Source organism: Setaria italica, chromosome II (assembly GCF_000263155.2).
Source record: "Setaria italica strain Yugu1 chromosome II, Setaria_italica_v2.0, whole genome shotgun sequence".
NCBI classification, from domain to species: domain Eukaryota; kingdom Viridiplantae; phylum Streptophyta; class Magnoliopsida; order Poales; family Poaceae; genus Setaria; species Setaria italica.
The window spans coordinates 23,545,821-23,558,286 of record NC_028451.1 but is presented as its reverse complement, the minus strand read 5'-3'; the positions used below and the strand labels follow the sequence as shown (position 1 = coordinate 23,558,286).

General features: G+C 44.1%; 1 protein-coding gene across 1 annotated transcript; it reads right to left on the bottom strand.

Annotated features, from left to right (window-relative positions):
• Window positions 1-5,704: 5,704 nt before the first annotated feature.
• On the bottom strand, window positions 5,705-8,935 carry LOC101784662 (protein ENDOSPERM DEFECTIVE 1). The gene is made up of 6 exons (XM_012843880.2): window positions 7,863-8,935; window positions 7,638-7,757; window positions 6,852-6,968; window positions 6,669-6,758; window positions 6,165-6,272; window positions 5,705-6,055 (listed from the first exon to the last, which is right to left on the bottom strand). The coding sequence occupies exons 1-6, from the start codon at window positions 8,847-8,849 to the stop codon at window positions 5,996-5,998; spliced, it is 1,482 nt and encodes a 493-aa protein (XP_012699334.1). The 5' UTR covers window positions 8,850-8,935; the 3' UTR covers window positions 5,705-5,995.
• Between the last annotated feature and the right edge of the window lie 3,531 nt (window positions 8,936-12,466).

Here is a 12,466-nt window from a genome sequence, read left to right as displayed (position 1 = left end):
GCCGGGCGCGAGCTCCGCCACGGCCGGCCGGTGGAGGAAGAAAATACCTGTTAGTATGACAGGTGGGTCCCACGAACGGTGTTAACAGGAGAAGAAAACGGTGCTTGTCCCGTCTATAGCGATCTCTCCAACCAAACAAAAAATAGGATCATCCCATCCCATTCAACCAAACAAGAAATGGGATCATCCCATCCCGAAAAACTGGAACGGGACCGTCCCGTTCTACATTGTCTCCCAACCAAACGCACCCTAAGGTGATGGAATTTTTGCCACGTAGCATGCTAGGCCCCATCATCCTATATGGCAAAATAGTAGCCACTTCAGCTCCCAACCATCTTAAAATCAACTGAAGGATAAAAAATATTAATTTTAATAGTTGGATGGTCACTGGTATTAGGTATTCGGATTGAATCCCCAAAATTGGACTTATATAATAGTCCAATGGTGAAAAGTTTCGTTTCAAAGTGACTTAAGAAAAACTAGCAAATAGTTAACCTTCCTCCACCATCAAATCCAAACCATGTGTGATGTCTCCTGATGGGAATTAGGATATCCGATCTTCCATCAGGTGAGAATAACTCTCGATTTGGTGGAGACTTGACACAAACGATCCGATTTCCGATCAACAAGATCGCAAACTCACAAATTATAGCACCACTTATCCTCTGGTTATCAAACATGTGTTGCCTGATTGACCTCACCACAAAAGCTAATCCCTGCTTGCAAATCTAAGAACATGATCAAAAATAAGGTAGAACACAATTTAAATATTGCAAATGTTATGAAGCACATAAGTTGGGTCTTACCAACCGATAAACGGTGGAACTGTTCAAAAATGATTAATCTAAGCAAAATCTAAACGTTATGGCTACGTAATATAAAGGGTTTAGGGGCGTACAAGGATCCCAAGATGCGTCCTTTATGGACTCCAATATGATACACGGCCTAACGGTCCAAAATATGGTGACGCAGATTCTGTATGTCCTCTTGATTCGACATTCCTGTTGACTCAGAAGGAATTTTGACATGAGACTAGTGCCATTGAAAAGTGTGTCATCTCAGTTTTCCGCGTATATGTAAAATGTCAAAATCGCACTCCATACTCTGAGGTAATTACTCATATACTTTGAGATGACTCGGACTTGATATAACTTTGGGCCTCCACCTTGGGATGCGAACTTGATAAGGTTTAGATCTCCAACTTGATTTGGATGCTCTTGCTAGTCCTCCACCTCCACGCCATTCTTCAACTGTGGTCGTATGCATAGGTATCATGTCCTCATCATCTCCTACGACCATTTTAGTGCCTCGCAAAACTACTACGTATCCATTTCACACCCGTGCCCACTTAGTGTAAAAAATGACTACATGCTTAAATCACGCCACTCAACCACTGAATTTCAACCCAATAGTTTTAAATTGTCAATCTTTGATACAGTTCTATGTGCCTCTCCTTCCCTCCTTCAAATTGTCACCATACACCATATTTTGGCTCTTGTCACTCCCCAAAGCCTTAACATGGCATCACAATGCTCTCTTTGGCATGGAATTGCCCTTTCTCACATTTAAGGGCTCGTTTGCATGCAATGAAATGATTTAGACTTCTAAGCAATTCTCCAAAATACGAAAAACGTAAAACATTGGCATTGGCCAATACAAAGACAATAAAGAACTGTTCTTCATCATTTTTTCTGAAAACATTTTGACAAGATTCTGGATTTGAATTTTTGAAGACAAACGAGAACTAAGTGGATTGAAACAGGTGAAATGGCATTTTGGGTGATTCTCCCTTGTAATTTTAAAGATGAGAATATTTTTAGGTGATTGGCCAGCACCGTATAACCACCCCTTGAATCTCCCTATGGTCTTGAAGAAAGGGGAGTCATTAAACCTCCAAAAATCCATGGAAATTCAATGACTTAATTTGCAAGATTTACGTGAAACAGCGTCTAGATCCCTATTTGATTTTTGAGATTAAAAACAACATGATTGTGGAGACTAATATGTGTTTTGCAACGGCAATCTTAAAGTTAGTGCAAGGATGGGTGTAACAACATGATTGTTGGGATTAATATGTGTTTTGTAACATCAATCTTAAAGTTAGTGCGAGGGTAGGTGTTGACGCTCGTTAAAAATACTTTTTTTATCCCTAGCTTGGCTTCAATATTGGTATGCAAATAACACATCTATCTAATCATATCTAACAATCACTTCATATTTTGCATACATCTTGTGTTTTGGAGAATGTTTTATTTATGCTGGAATTTGACCTATTTTGGAGTACAAATGGGCAAGACCTTGAACCAACGACAAGCTCGCAAAAATGATGGCCAAAAGACCCAAAAAAGACCTAAGCTGATAGGACTAGCCTCATAGATATTAAAAGGAAACCTCTCACCCGCTGGTGTCTGAAAGGACCGAGATATCGCCTAGAGGGGGATGAATAGGCAAGATGATCAATTTATAAAACTTCAACTCACTCAGTAGCACTGCTCAAACCAAACCGGTCAGACCGGTTCACCAGACTGATCAGACCGGTCCAGGCAGGGTGGTACACAAGTGCTGCTTGAGTCCCTCCTTGACTTCTAGCATCAACCAAATTTGGAAAGTGGCTTGTGTAAATGATTTTCAATAGGGAAAATGCACATAAGAAAAGTACACCCAAGTAGATCAAAGCAGAAGCACAAGTAAATTGCTAGAAATCAACAAGTGAAGCAAACTAAAATGAAGACATGAGGATTTGTTTATCCGAAGTTTAGATTCACCGCAATGAATCCTACGTTTCCGTTGAGGAGCCTATTGGAATACGAGTCTATTTCAACTCCCTTCCAACAAGCCGGGTCTCTTTCAACCACTTTTCTCGTCTCCACTAGATGATCTTTTTCTTTGTGGAGGCAAGATCGCAGCCCTTGCAAACTTGTCGCTACTCACCACACCTTGGAAGCTAGCCGGCGACGTCTAGCCGTCTAGGAGGCACACCTCCAAGAGTAACAAATGCTTCAAGGACTTTCTTAACGCAAACCATAAGTGCTCAAGCTATGGATTGCTATTTTCAGCACACTAATGCTCACACAAGATCACTCTCCCAACCCAACTCAAAGATTTCTCAAGAATCACTTAAGTCTCACAAAGAGAGGTTGGGGAGAGTTGTTCTGGTCACTAGATGGTGTCCAAGTCGTGTATCACTAGCAGCCCACCAAGGAGGGGGCCAAGGGGTATATATAACCCCACAAACCAAAATTTAGCCGTTGGAGCTGATCAAACCGCTCAACCCGGTCTAGTTTGAAAAACTACCCGTTGCCCTCAGATCGGTCAGACCGGTCTGCCAAACCAGTCAAACTAGTTTGACTAAGTTATCCATTAGCTCAGTGAACCCCAGACTGGTCTAACCTGTTTGGTTGAACCCCAAAACTCTCAAACACTCACTTACGGTTCATCTGCTGGTTGAAACAACCATTGTTAGTTGAGCTAGGACACTCAAGGTTTTTCTCAAGGCCAATCTCACATAGGTCAACTAAGAGCACTTTTGGTGTTGTCAATTAGCTAATGCTGCATCCCTCTTAATAGTACGACATACTTATACTCAAGAATAAATATAAACACTATATCATCCACTTGAGCTTGTAAATCTTCATCCATGCCATACTTCGATCAATAGTCATTTGAGGACTCTCAACATAGCTATCATCTTGAGCACATCCATCTTGAGCTAGTGACTTAAGATTTTCTCTTGTTCATGATAAGATATACTTGAATCCCTAAGTCACTCCATTTTACCAATCACACTAGATTAGATGCATTGCATTGCTCCCCTCGGTAAGGCTTGGATATGATACTTCGAAACCCCCCCGGATACTAGCCACTTCACCTTAGCAAAACGCACATAGTCCAAGACATCGCTTGTCCAAAGCTTGCTTAGTCCCTCGCTCTAGTATCTCGTTTGATTTTTTCGCCTATTCTTGCCACTTTGAGTTTAGCTTTGTTTTGACATCAACAATGAAATCCCATTTGAAATCCTCTTCAAATGCTTGTTCTTGATTGATAAAGAATATCTTATTAATTTGCAAGCTTCCAATAACAAGACCAATATGTAACACATAAGCTCATATCTTTTTATTCATGTGAAGTCTTGCAATATCCATTTGTGAATATCACTATTCTTTTCTTAATGATCCCTTTACTTGTCAATCAAGCTATCATATGATTTGGAGACTTATAGATCAACCATCAAGCATATCCCCAAGTTTTACTTCATCCTTGCTTGTCATTGATCATACAATTTCATCACAAGATCACACACTTGCTTGCTTTTCTTTATTGTGGGCCATATAATACACATTTAACTTATGAAACAATATCATATCATAAATATGAGAATAAAACCCTGCTCACAATCTTAAGAAAACAAGTTAGTCCTTTAATCGTTTTGTCATTCAATTCACCAAAACCCACTTAGGAGCCTTGATGCACTTTCAGATGTCCAGATTTGATTTACATCCATTCCAAAAGATTTTGGAGGCTAAGCATCCAAGAGATTTGGTAAGAGTATCTTGGGATCATAATTAAGTAATCAGAACTTGGTAAGGTTTTCAAGATTCATTCTTATCTCGAGAATATTGACATCCTAAACCCACATGCAAGTTTTAAAAGGACTTAGAAAGATCAGAGAAGACTTGGCGATGAAGCAAAACGGGAATAACCAATGGAAAGGGCAAGGCTAACCGGCCTGGACCCCCCTAGCCTAGGGCTTTCCTTTGCCTATTCACCTACATCGAGCATTCATCCATTCGTAAAAAAAGCCGAGAAACTTGAGGGACAACCATCTATAGAGAACTAAGAGCTATCCAAGTTGTCCAGAGGCTCTAGCCACGAGGAAGATCCACGCAGAGTTAGGAGTCACAAGTCGTATATATGGCCTTGGCGGAGATCTTGTGATGAACATATTGTATATGCTCCGATTCAATAGCAATCCACGTCTCCTTTTATGATTTATACTATTACGAGTATGCTTATTCCAATCTATGAACTTAGCATATTGTATTTGGTGTTTTTAGTCATGGTGACTAGAATTGCATGTTTGATCTATCATAACATCTAGACATTTATCTTGTGTTCGTGACATCTTGTGCAGAGCGGTAGGATCGTGACAAGATCTGTTAGGGTGGTCAGTATTCGAGAGTAGGACTAGATGTGGAGATTTAAAAATGCTTTGATGGAAGCATGTTTTACTTGCTATCTAGCTATAATATAGCTACAACATATGTATAGCTTAGACTTTGCTCTACATTCGTTACCTCTTGTTCTTGTTCATATTTGCTGTTTATAATGATCTTGCAACTCGAATCATATCGTTTTTCTTTTATGTTTAGTTACTCTAGATCTTAAACCTTGTTTTGACAGATTGATAAATCTCGAGGACATTATAAGGAAAAAGCAACAACTGATACGTGCGTTTGAGGTTTATGATTATTGTCCATTGGCGGCATCAACAAGCTTTTTCTACGCCGTAATTAGTGATCAAGTTTTGGATTAACTTTTACATTTATAAATGTATTTTCTTGTTCATAATTTTTTTGAATATATTTTCAAGACAGAGGTAAGAGAATGACCATATTCGGTTTAGTCTGCTACATAGTCATTCCTAAATAGAAGATCATCTCCATATTTCTTTCAGCGGCAAATGAATTCAGCCGTGAGCAATGAATACACTGCAAAGAATCAACGAATTTTGATTTGTAGAATGATGCTTTTATCTGTTCTTTCCATCACCAGACAACAAAAACGCCTCCACGACAAATGACAAACAATGACATATATACTGGAAAAGAATCAGCTATTCTTGATCCAAAGAAGGATACTTCTGCCTTTTATGGTGAATGATCAGAGCCACCTCCTCAAACTTGGATACCAATGGTGGAGCAAAGTTAGCTCCCCTTCAGTTGGAGGAAAGACTTGGCAGCATGTTTTTTTTTTCACCTTTTCCTTGTATTTTTTTTCATGTTTCTTCAGTTTGTTTTAGCTGCATCAATTGACACCTCAAACTGTACTCCCGCATCTATGCCATTGGAAATTGTTAATGCATTAGCTAGGGGGTTAACATGCCAGACAAGAACAGTAAGTATATGTTGATTGAAAGTGAGATGACTATCAATTTCAACCCATACCTGAAGGTTATGTGCTTGGTATAATAGATTACCACACTCTTCTATCAATGTTCTTTCAGTAGCAATAATTTGCGCAACATTCTTGGCCACGTCATCAATTTCTACGACCTGCATGACAAGATCAAAACTTTAGTACACAGGTACAACAAAAAAGGACGCAAAACACAGTAGTTTATTCTGTTAGTGAAGGTTCTGAATATCACAATACCATTTTGGTGATCAAGGTTATAAAGTCAGGTTATGAGATCAAAACTCTGTAGCATAAGTATGACAAAAAGAATGATCCAAATCACAGTAGCTTGTTCTATTAGTGAAATTTTCAGACATCACTTAGTAAGCATGGTTAAATCTAGTTCAAGAAGAAGCCTAAGTTAGGAGTCTTTTTGGGAACTACACTTTCTCAGATCCCAAATCTATCAGATATTGAGAACGATTCAAAAGCATCGTTAGATAGCAAGGAAATACATTGCTTTTGCAGACACACTTTTCAAGATATGGTCTAACCTTTGGCAAGAAATTTCCGACATAAGGAGACAGTGGTTCCAGCAGTTGCACAGCTGAGGTAAGCACTTCTGTGATTTCCCCACAGTTTGCCTGCAAGCATCTTAGTAAGTACTTTTACAACAAGATATACAAAAATAATTGATGCAATTTATGCCTAGAACTGAATCTCAATGGAAATCTTACCTTGACATTACCAATGACTGGTAACCGCAGTGAGGCATTATGCAGAGCTGTTGATACCCCTCCGAGACAACTCAAATGCTCCCCCTCGACATCACTCCATTGATCCAGATATGGGATCTGATAGTTTTTGCAAAACATATTTTCTAAAAAAATTAATTCAATCTTCAATTGAAGGTTGAAATTTGAAGGGAGACAACGATAGAGGAGTGTGCCCAAGTGAACAATGCTAGTGCATACGCAACTAACACAATTAAAATGCAGGAGAGTGCATAAATGGACTATATCCTTTCCTTTGTACCATACATCTCAACAGACAAATGCAATCTAGGTAAATCCACTTTTCACTTTGATACAAATAACAATACACTATCCTTTACTTTCAAAAGCCTTTTCTGCACATTCGATACAAAGTATAGATACCAGTCAAACATATCCATCAAGTATCTGAAACAGCACCAAAGAAATGCCAACTGAATGTTGGAAATTTGATGCAATTCTAGATATTTAACCTGGCAAATCATTTAAGCAGATGCATTTTCACCTCAAAGTTCAGTTGTCCTCTACAACCTATGTGTCAAAACTCCCCTTAACTTGAATGGACATACCTCCCTCCTCACGTGAGCCATGAAATAAATTCATTCATGTGATATACCCAATTCAGACAACTATGGTGCTCGGATTCAATAGTCACACATTATTCTTAGCACTAGTTATGAAGCCATCCAACACCTATGTCATGACAAATCAAAATTTTCAGAACGCAGAAGTAGCCCAAATTCGCCTTACCTGAACATTCACCACGGAGCAGAGTCTCTGCTCCCGCCTCATTGTGTCCACCTCTGTCCGCTTCTTTGTTACGGATTCACGTAGACCCATGAGCCTCTCCGTGAGCCCACAGAGGGATTTCTTCACCCCAACAAAACAAAAAAAATAACGTCAGCACCTAAATTCACAATTCATTCATCGATCGGAACAAGACAATCACCCCTGATACACTAGAAACACTCTTACCTCTGCAGCAGAAGCCTTGGCCTTGGCTACCGCTTCAGCCCGGGCGTTGATGAACCTGTGCTGGAGGTACCGATTGTCCAGCAGCCGCAGCTGGTGCACGTCCTCCTGCTTCCCCGCGACCTTCCTGCCCCCCACGATTGCTGCCTTCTTCAGCTCGGCTGCCTTTGGCCCCTGCGGGTGTGGTGGCCTCGCTGCCGTCGCAAGCTTCCCCGTCGCCGCCGTTGAGATCGACAATGCCGAGTTGAGCGAGCGGTAGCATAGCGGGTTGGACGCCCGCGCGGATCCGCCCGACTCCGGCACCGAGGACCGGAGCTCTGACGAGAGGCGGCCGCCGCGGCAGGACGCCGGGCCGAGCAGCGGCGGGCTCTCGCACGGCGCGGCTGGGGCCACCCCGAGCCCGCCGTCGGCCTCGGAGAAGTCGGTGGCCGTGGACGACGTGTCGGACGACGAGCAGCACGACGCGGCGTCAGAGTCCGCAGCGGCGGAGGCGGCGGAAGGGTACGAGCCGGCTCGCGCGGGCGTCGGAAGGCGCGGGTACCCCCTCCTCGCGGTGGGAACGGCCGGCCCGCTGGTGGAGCGCGGGAGCGGCCGCGGAGTGGCCGCGGCGACGCCGGAGGAGACGGAGCTCACCGAGGCGCGTGGGTTGCAGGCGCCCGTTTCCTCGAACAGCTTCTGCACGGCCCGCCTGCGCGCGACGGTGCCCGTGGGGGGCGGCGGCGGCGGCGGGTGGTTCTCGTTGGCGAAGGGCGTGGCCACCCGCTGCCGGCCGCGCGGGGACGGGGTCGGGGAGCGCGACCGCGTGGAGGAGGCGGCGGAGGCATTGGAGAGGCGCGGGGTGGAGGGGACGGGCGTGGAGAGGTACCGGGAGCTGACCTCCCGCGCGCGGCGGCGCGGGCGGCGCTCGGTCGTCGGCGGGACGGGGGGAGGGGGCGGCGGCGGCGGCATCAGGTCCGCGCGCGGAGACGGAGGGACTGTAGCGGCGGCCATGGGGATCGGATCGGAGCGGAGGAAGGGGATCTAGCCGTTGAGGTGGAAGGGAATGGATTTTCGGGGGGAAGACGGGCGCAACGGCTAGTTCCGAGGAAGGGGCGATGGGCTGTTTAATGCGGCCGGCGAGCGAGGAGGACGGTAACGGTTCGCACGGAAAGCGGTGAGTGCCCACTGATGAGTGGGCCCGTCTGCTTTTGCCTGTTGTGTTGTGGCCCGCCCAACCCTACTCTTAGGGGGGTTTGGATGGTGTTTGGATACGAGATGTTTGCATATGAGGTGTTAAACTTTAACAGTGCACATCGGATGTTTGGATGCTAATTAGAAGAACTAAACATGAGCTAATTATAAAACTAATTGCAGAACCCTATGCTAATTCACGAGATGAATCTATTAAGCCTAATTAATCCATCATTAGCAAATGGTTACTGTAGCACCACATTGTCAAATCATGAGCTAATTAGGCTTAATAGATTCGTCTCGCGAATTACACTCCATCTGTGTAATTAGTTTTGTAATTAGCCTATATTTAATACTCCTAATTAGCATCCAAACATTCGATGTGACGGGTGTTAAACTTTAACACGATGGAGCCAAATAGGCCCTATTTTAGCCCAGAAAGCCATTATGAGCTCATTGGACAATTACTTACTGGGCCGTATTGCCAGACGGGCCCAAGGATCTTCATCAGCCCATAAATTCATCGCTTGATCCCGAAATTTTTTAATTTTTTTACGATTTTGCAGAAATAAATAGTGGAGGAAAAAATTAGCAAATATAGACGTATGCTACCGGATGAAACGGCTACTGCCATTTGAACTGGCGGTAAGAGAAGTTATCGCTGTTTCAGCCGGCGGTATGTGTGCAGGGGCGCCACGTCAGCGCCACATCACGAGGGAAATCGCTTACCGCCGTCTGAAACGACGGGCGCCACGCGGAACCCTGGCGACCATGGGTCAACACAAGCTTCATTCAGTGATAACAGCTTGCCGCAGATTCAAACGATGGGAGTGGGAAGATAATGCCAAATCAGGCGGCGGTAGGCGCCCTACCCTTTAAAACTCGAAGAACGGCCGAGGCCAGGGTGCACTGCTTCATTTGGGAGGAGAGAAAGAAAGTGAGGGAGGAGAGGAACTGGGAGAAGAGAAAGAAAGGGAGGGAGGGGAGGAGAGGAGAGGAGAGGAGAGGAGAGGAGAGGAGAGGAGGGTGGAGATTGAAGCGAAGCTTTGCGGATCTTCGCTTCGCTTGACATATTATTTGAAATCTCGCAGTTTATCTTAACTCGTAGTTAGTAGATGTAGTAGTCAATAGTTATTCAGAATGTAGGTGTTTTTGGGGTTAGTTCAAATTAATAGCATTTAGTAATAATGTCTGTTTATGTCGTGTATATTGACAGACATGTTGGAAAGTTTATTTTTCCAAGTGTTCTATGATCCGGGGGAGGTTAGATATGGTTCAAAGGGGTAGATTTGTCTGAATTTAAGTCGTTTTGCAAACAAGTACCAAGAGCAAGAGAGAGGACTTAGACATCAATATGCAACTGGCTATTTAAGGCTTTCAATCTTGATAGAGATCAAGTTGAGCTATCTGTTAGGGCTGTAGTGAGGTTTCCAACTGACATAATATTTTGGGAGTTGATGCCGCTTGAAGGAACCTAGAACTGGAGGGCCTATGTAAATGCTACTACTGAGCACGGTTTACCGCTGATATTGTTTGTTGAAGTGTTCCTAAAGATTGGGTCTAACAGTCAGTTGCAAGAAGAAGCTGGTGGTGGGGAAGTTAGAGGCGAGGAAGGTCTGTAGATTACCGTTGGGCAAACTGAAGAAGATATTGAAGATGTGATACAAGAAGGAGATGCAGAGGATGAAAAGGCACCCCGTGAGTCAAATGGTGAGGCTGATGAGAGGGAACACATCCCTGGGTTAGTTGAGCAGGTAGAGAGGGAAGGAAAACAACACCTTCGTGCCATGGATGATGACTCGTCGGATGAGGATGATGCTAATCATGTCCCGCAGAACTGGTCAAGTTATGACCATTTGAACCTAACAGTCAATGAAGGGGAAAATGTCCATTTGGAGTACAGGAAGAATGTTTGTGTCGGTGCTTTGTACCCTAGTGGGGATGAGGTGAAGGCAGCTATAAAGCGATGGTCGACTTTATCTTTGCAACGGTAGTTCAGGGTGGTGAAGAGTAACCCGACATTATATGATGTGTGTTGTGTCGAAAGCAATTGCTCGTTTAGGGTGCACACATACAAGGGCAAGTGGAAGGATTACTGGGAGGTGACTAGAGTGGTGGAGCATGAATGCATGGTGGATGAATTGGAAGCACAACACCGCAACCTCACTTCTGATTTTGTTGCTCAATACATGTATCTTCAAATAGTCGAGAATCCTGGCTATGAGCCCAAGTTGATTATTTGTGCCATAAAGGAGAAGTTCAAGTGCAAAATTAGCTACTACAAGGCTTACCGAGCCAAGCAGAAGGTGTTAGAGATGAAGTGGGGTACATACGAAGCATCGTATGATAACTCCCTACTCTGTTGCACACCATATGCCTGAGGAATCCAGAAAGATACTACGACTTGGAAGCCTATCCCTGTGCTCAGAATCCAGGCAAATAGGTTCTGTAGAGCCTTCGGTCTTTGCATTGAGGCTTTTCAGCGATGTCGCTCAGTCATTTGTATTGATGGCGCTATCAGCCATACATCTATGGGCCCACCAGGAGGCTTGGACATCCTAGATATGGGCTATACACCAAGACGTGTCAGACATGGAGACTATGGTGCAGGACGGCGTTGTCTACGTAGAGGACAAGGACTAGTCGAGAGCTAGGAAACTACTCGTAGCAATTAGAGTAGAACTCTTGTACTCTAGTACAACAACCGACCTCTAACCCTACCTCTGGTAATATAAGGCAAGGTAAGGACCCCCTTCAAACGATCATCAATCAATACAATCCCACCAACACAGGACGTAGGGTATTACATGACATAAGCGGTCCGAACCTGTCTAAATCGTGTGTTCGAATTCACCTTCGAGTTCCTGGTTTTAAGCAAGCCCCACGCATAAAACACTACCTCAGGTACCCCCTCGGTAGGTTGCCGAATCTAAACACCGACAGGCACATTTTTGATTAGTAGATGAGGGATACGGGTACCCCATGGGTCCCCACCGACTAGGATACTGGCAGGTCCTAACAAGTGGGTCCACCCGACCAGAGCGTGCGGGCTAAGAATATGAAGATACTTGAAGTACAAGTCAAGGAGGTCGGGCGATTCAAATCAGCCCGGATATTGCGGGATACGTATTATAATCCAACTCAGATTACCTTTCATGTAACAACTGATTAGATTAGATTCAAACATACTTGTAACCCTAGGTCGTCAGTCTATATAAGGCGGCCAAGGGCGCCTCCTGAGGGAAATCCAATTTAATCTGTAAAACCACGCACCAGCGCAAAGCAACACAAACCACCAACATACAGGACATAGGGTATTACTCTCCGGAGGCCCGATCCTATCTAAACCCTCGTGTTCTCATGATCACCTTCAAGTTCTTGGTCTTGCGATCCTCTCTGACTACAAATCAACCACTTGGGTAACCCCCTGATGGACT

What these genes read in the sequence shown, in the direction of transcription:
- LOC101784662 (XM_012843880.2), bottom strand. Translation starts at nt 8,849, where the DNA reads ATGGCCGCCGCTACAGTCCCTCCGTCTCCGCGCGCGGACCTGATGCCG. An exon ending in CCAAGGCTTCTGCTGCAGAG is followed by an intron (nt 7,758 to 7,862) that starts GTAAGAGTGTTT and finishes GTTGGGGTGAAG; the next exon opens with AAATCCCTCTGTGGGCTCAC. An exon ending in GCTCCGTGGTGAATGTTCAG is followed by an intron (nt 6,969 to 7,637) that starts GTAAGGCGAATT and finishes AAAAACTATCAG; the next exon opens with ATCCCATATCTGGATCAATG.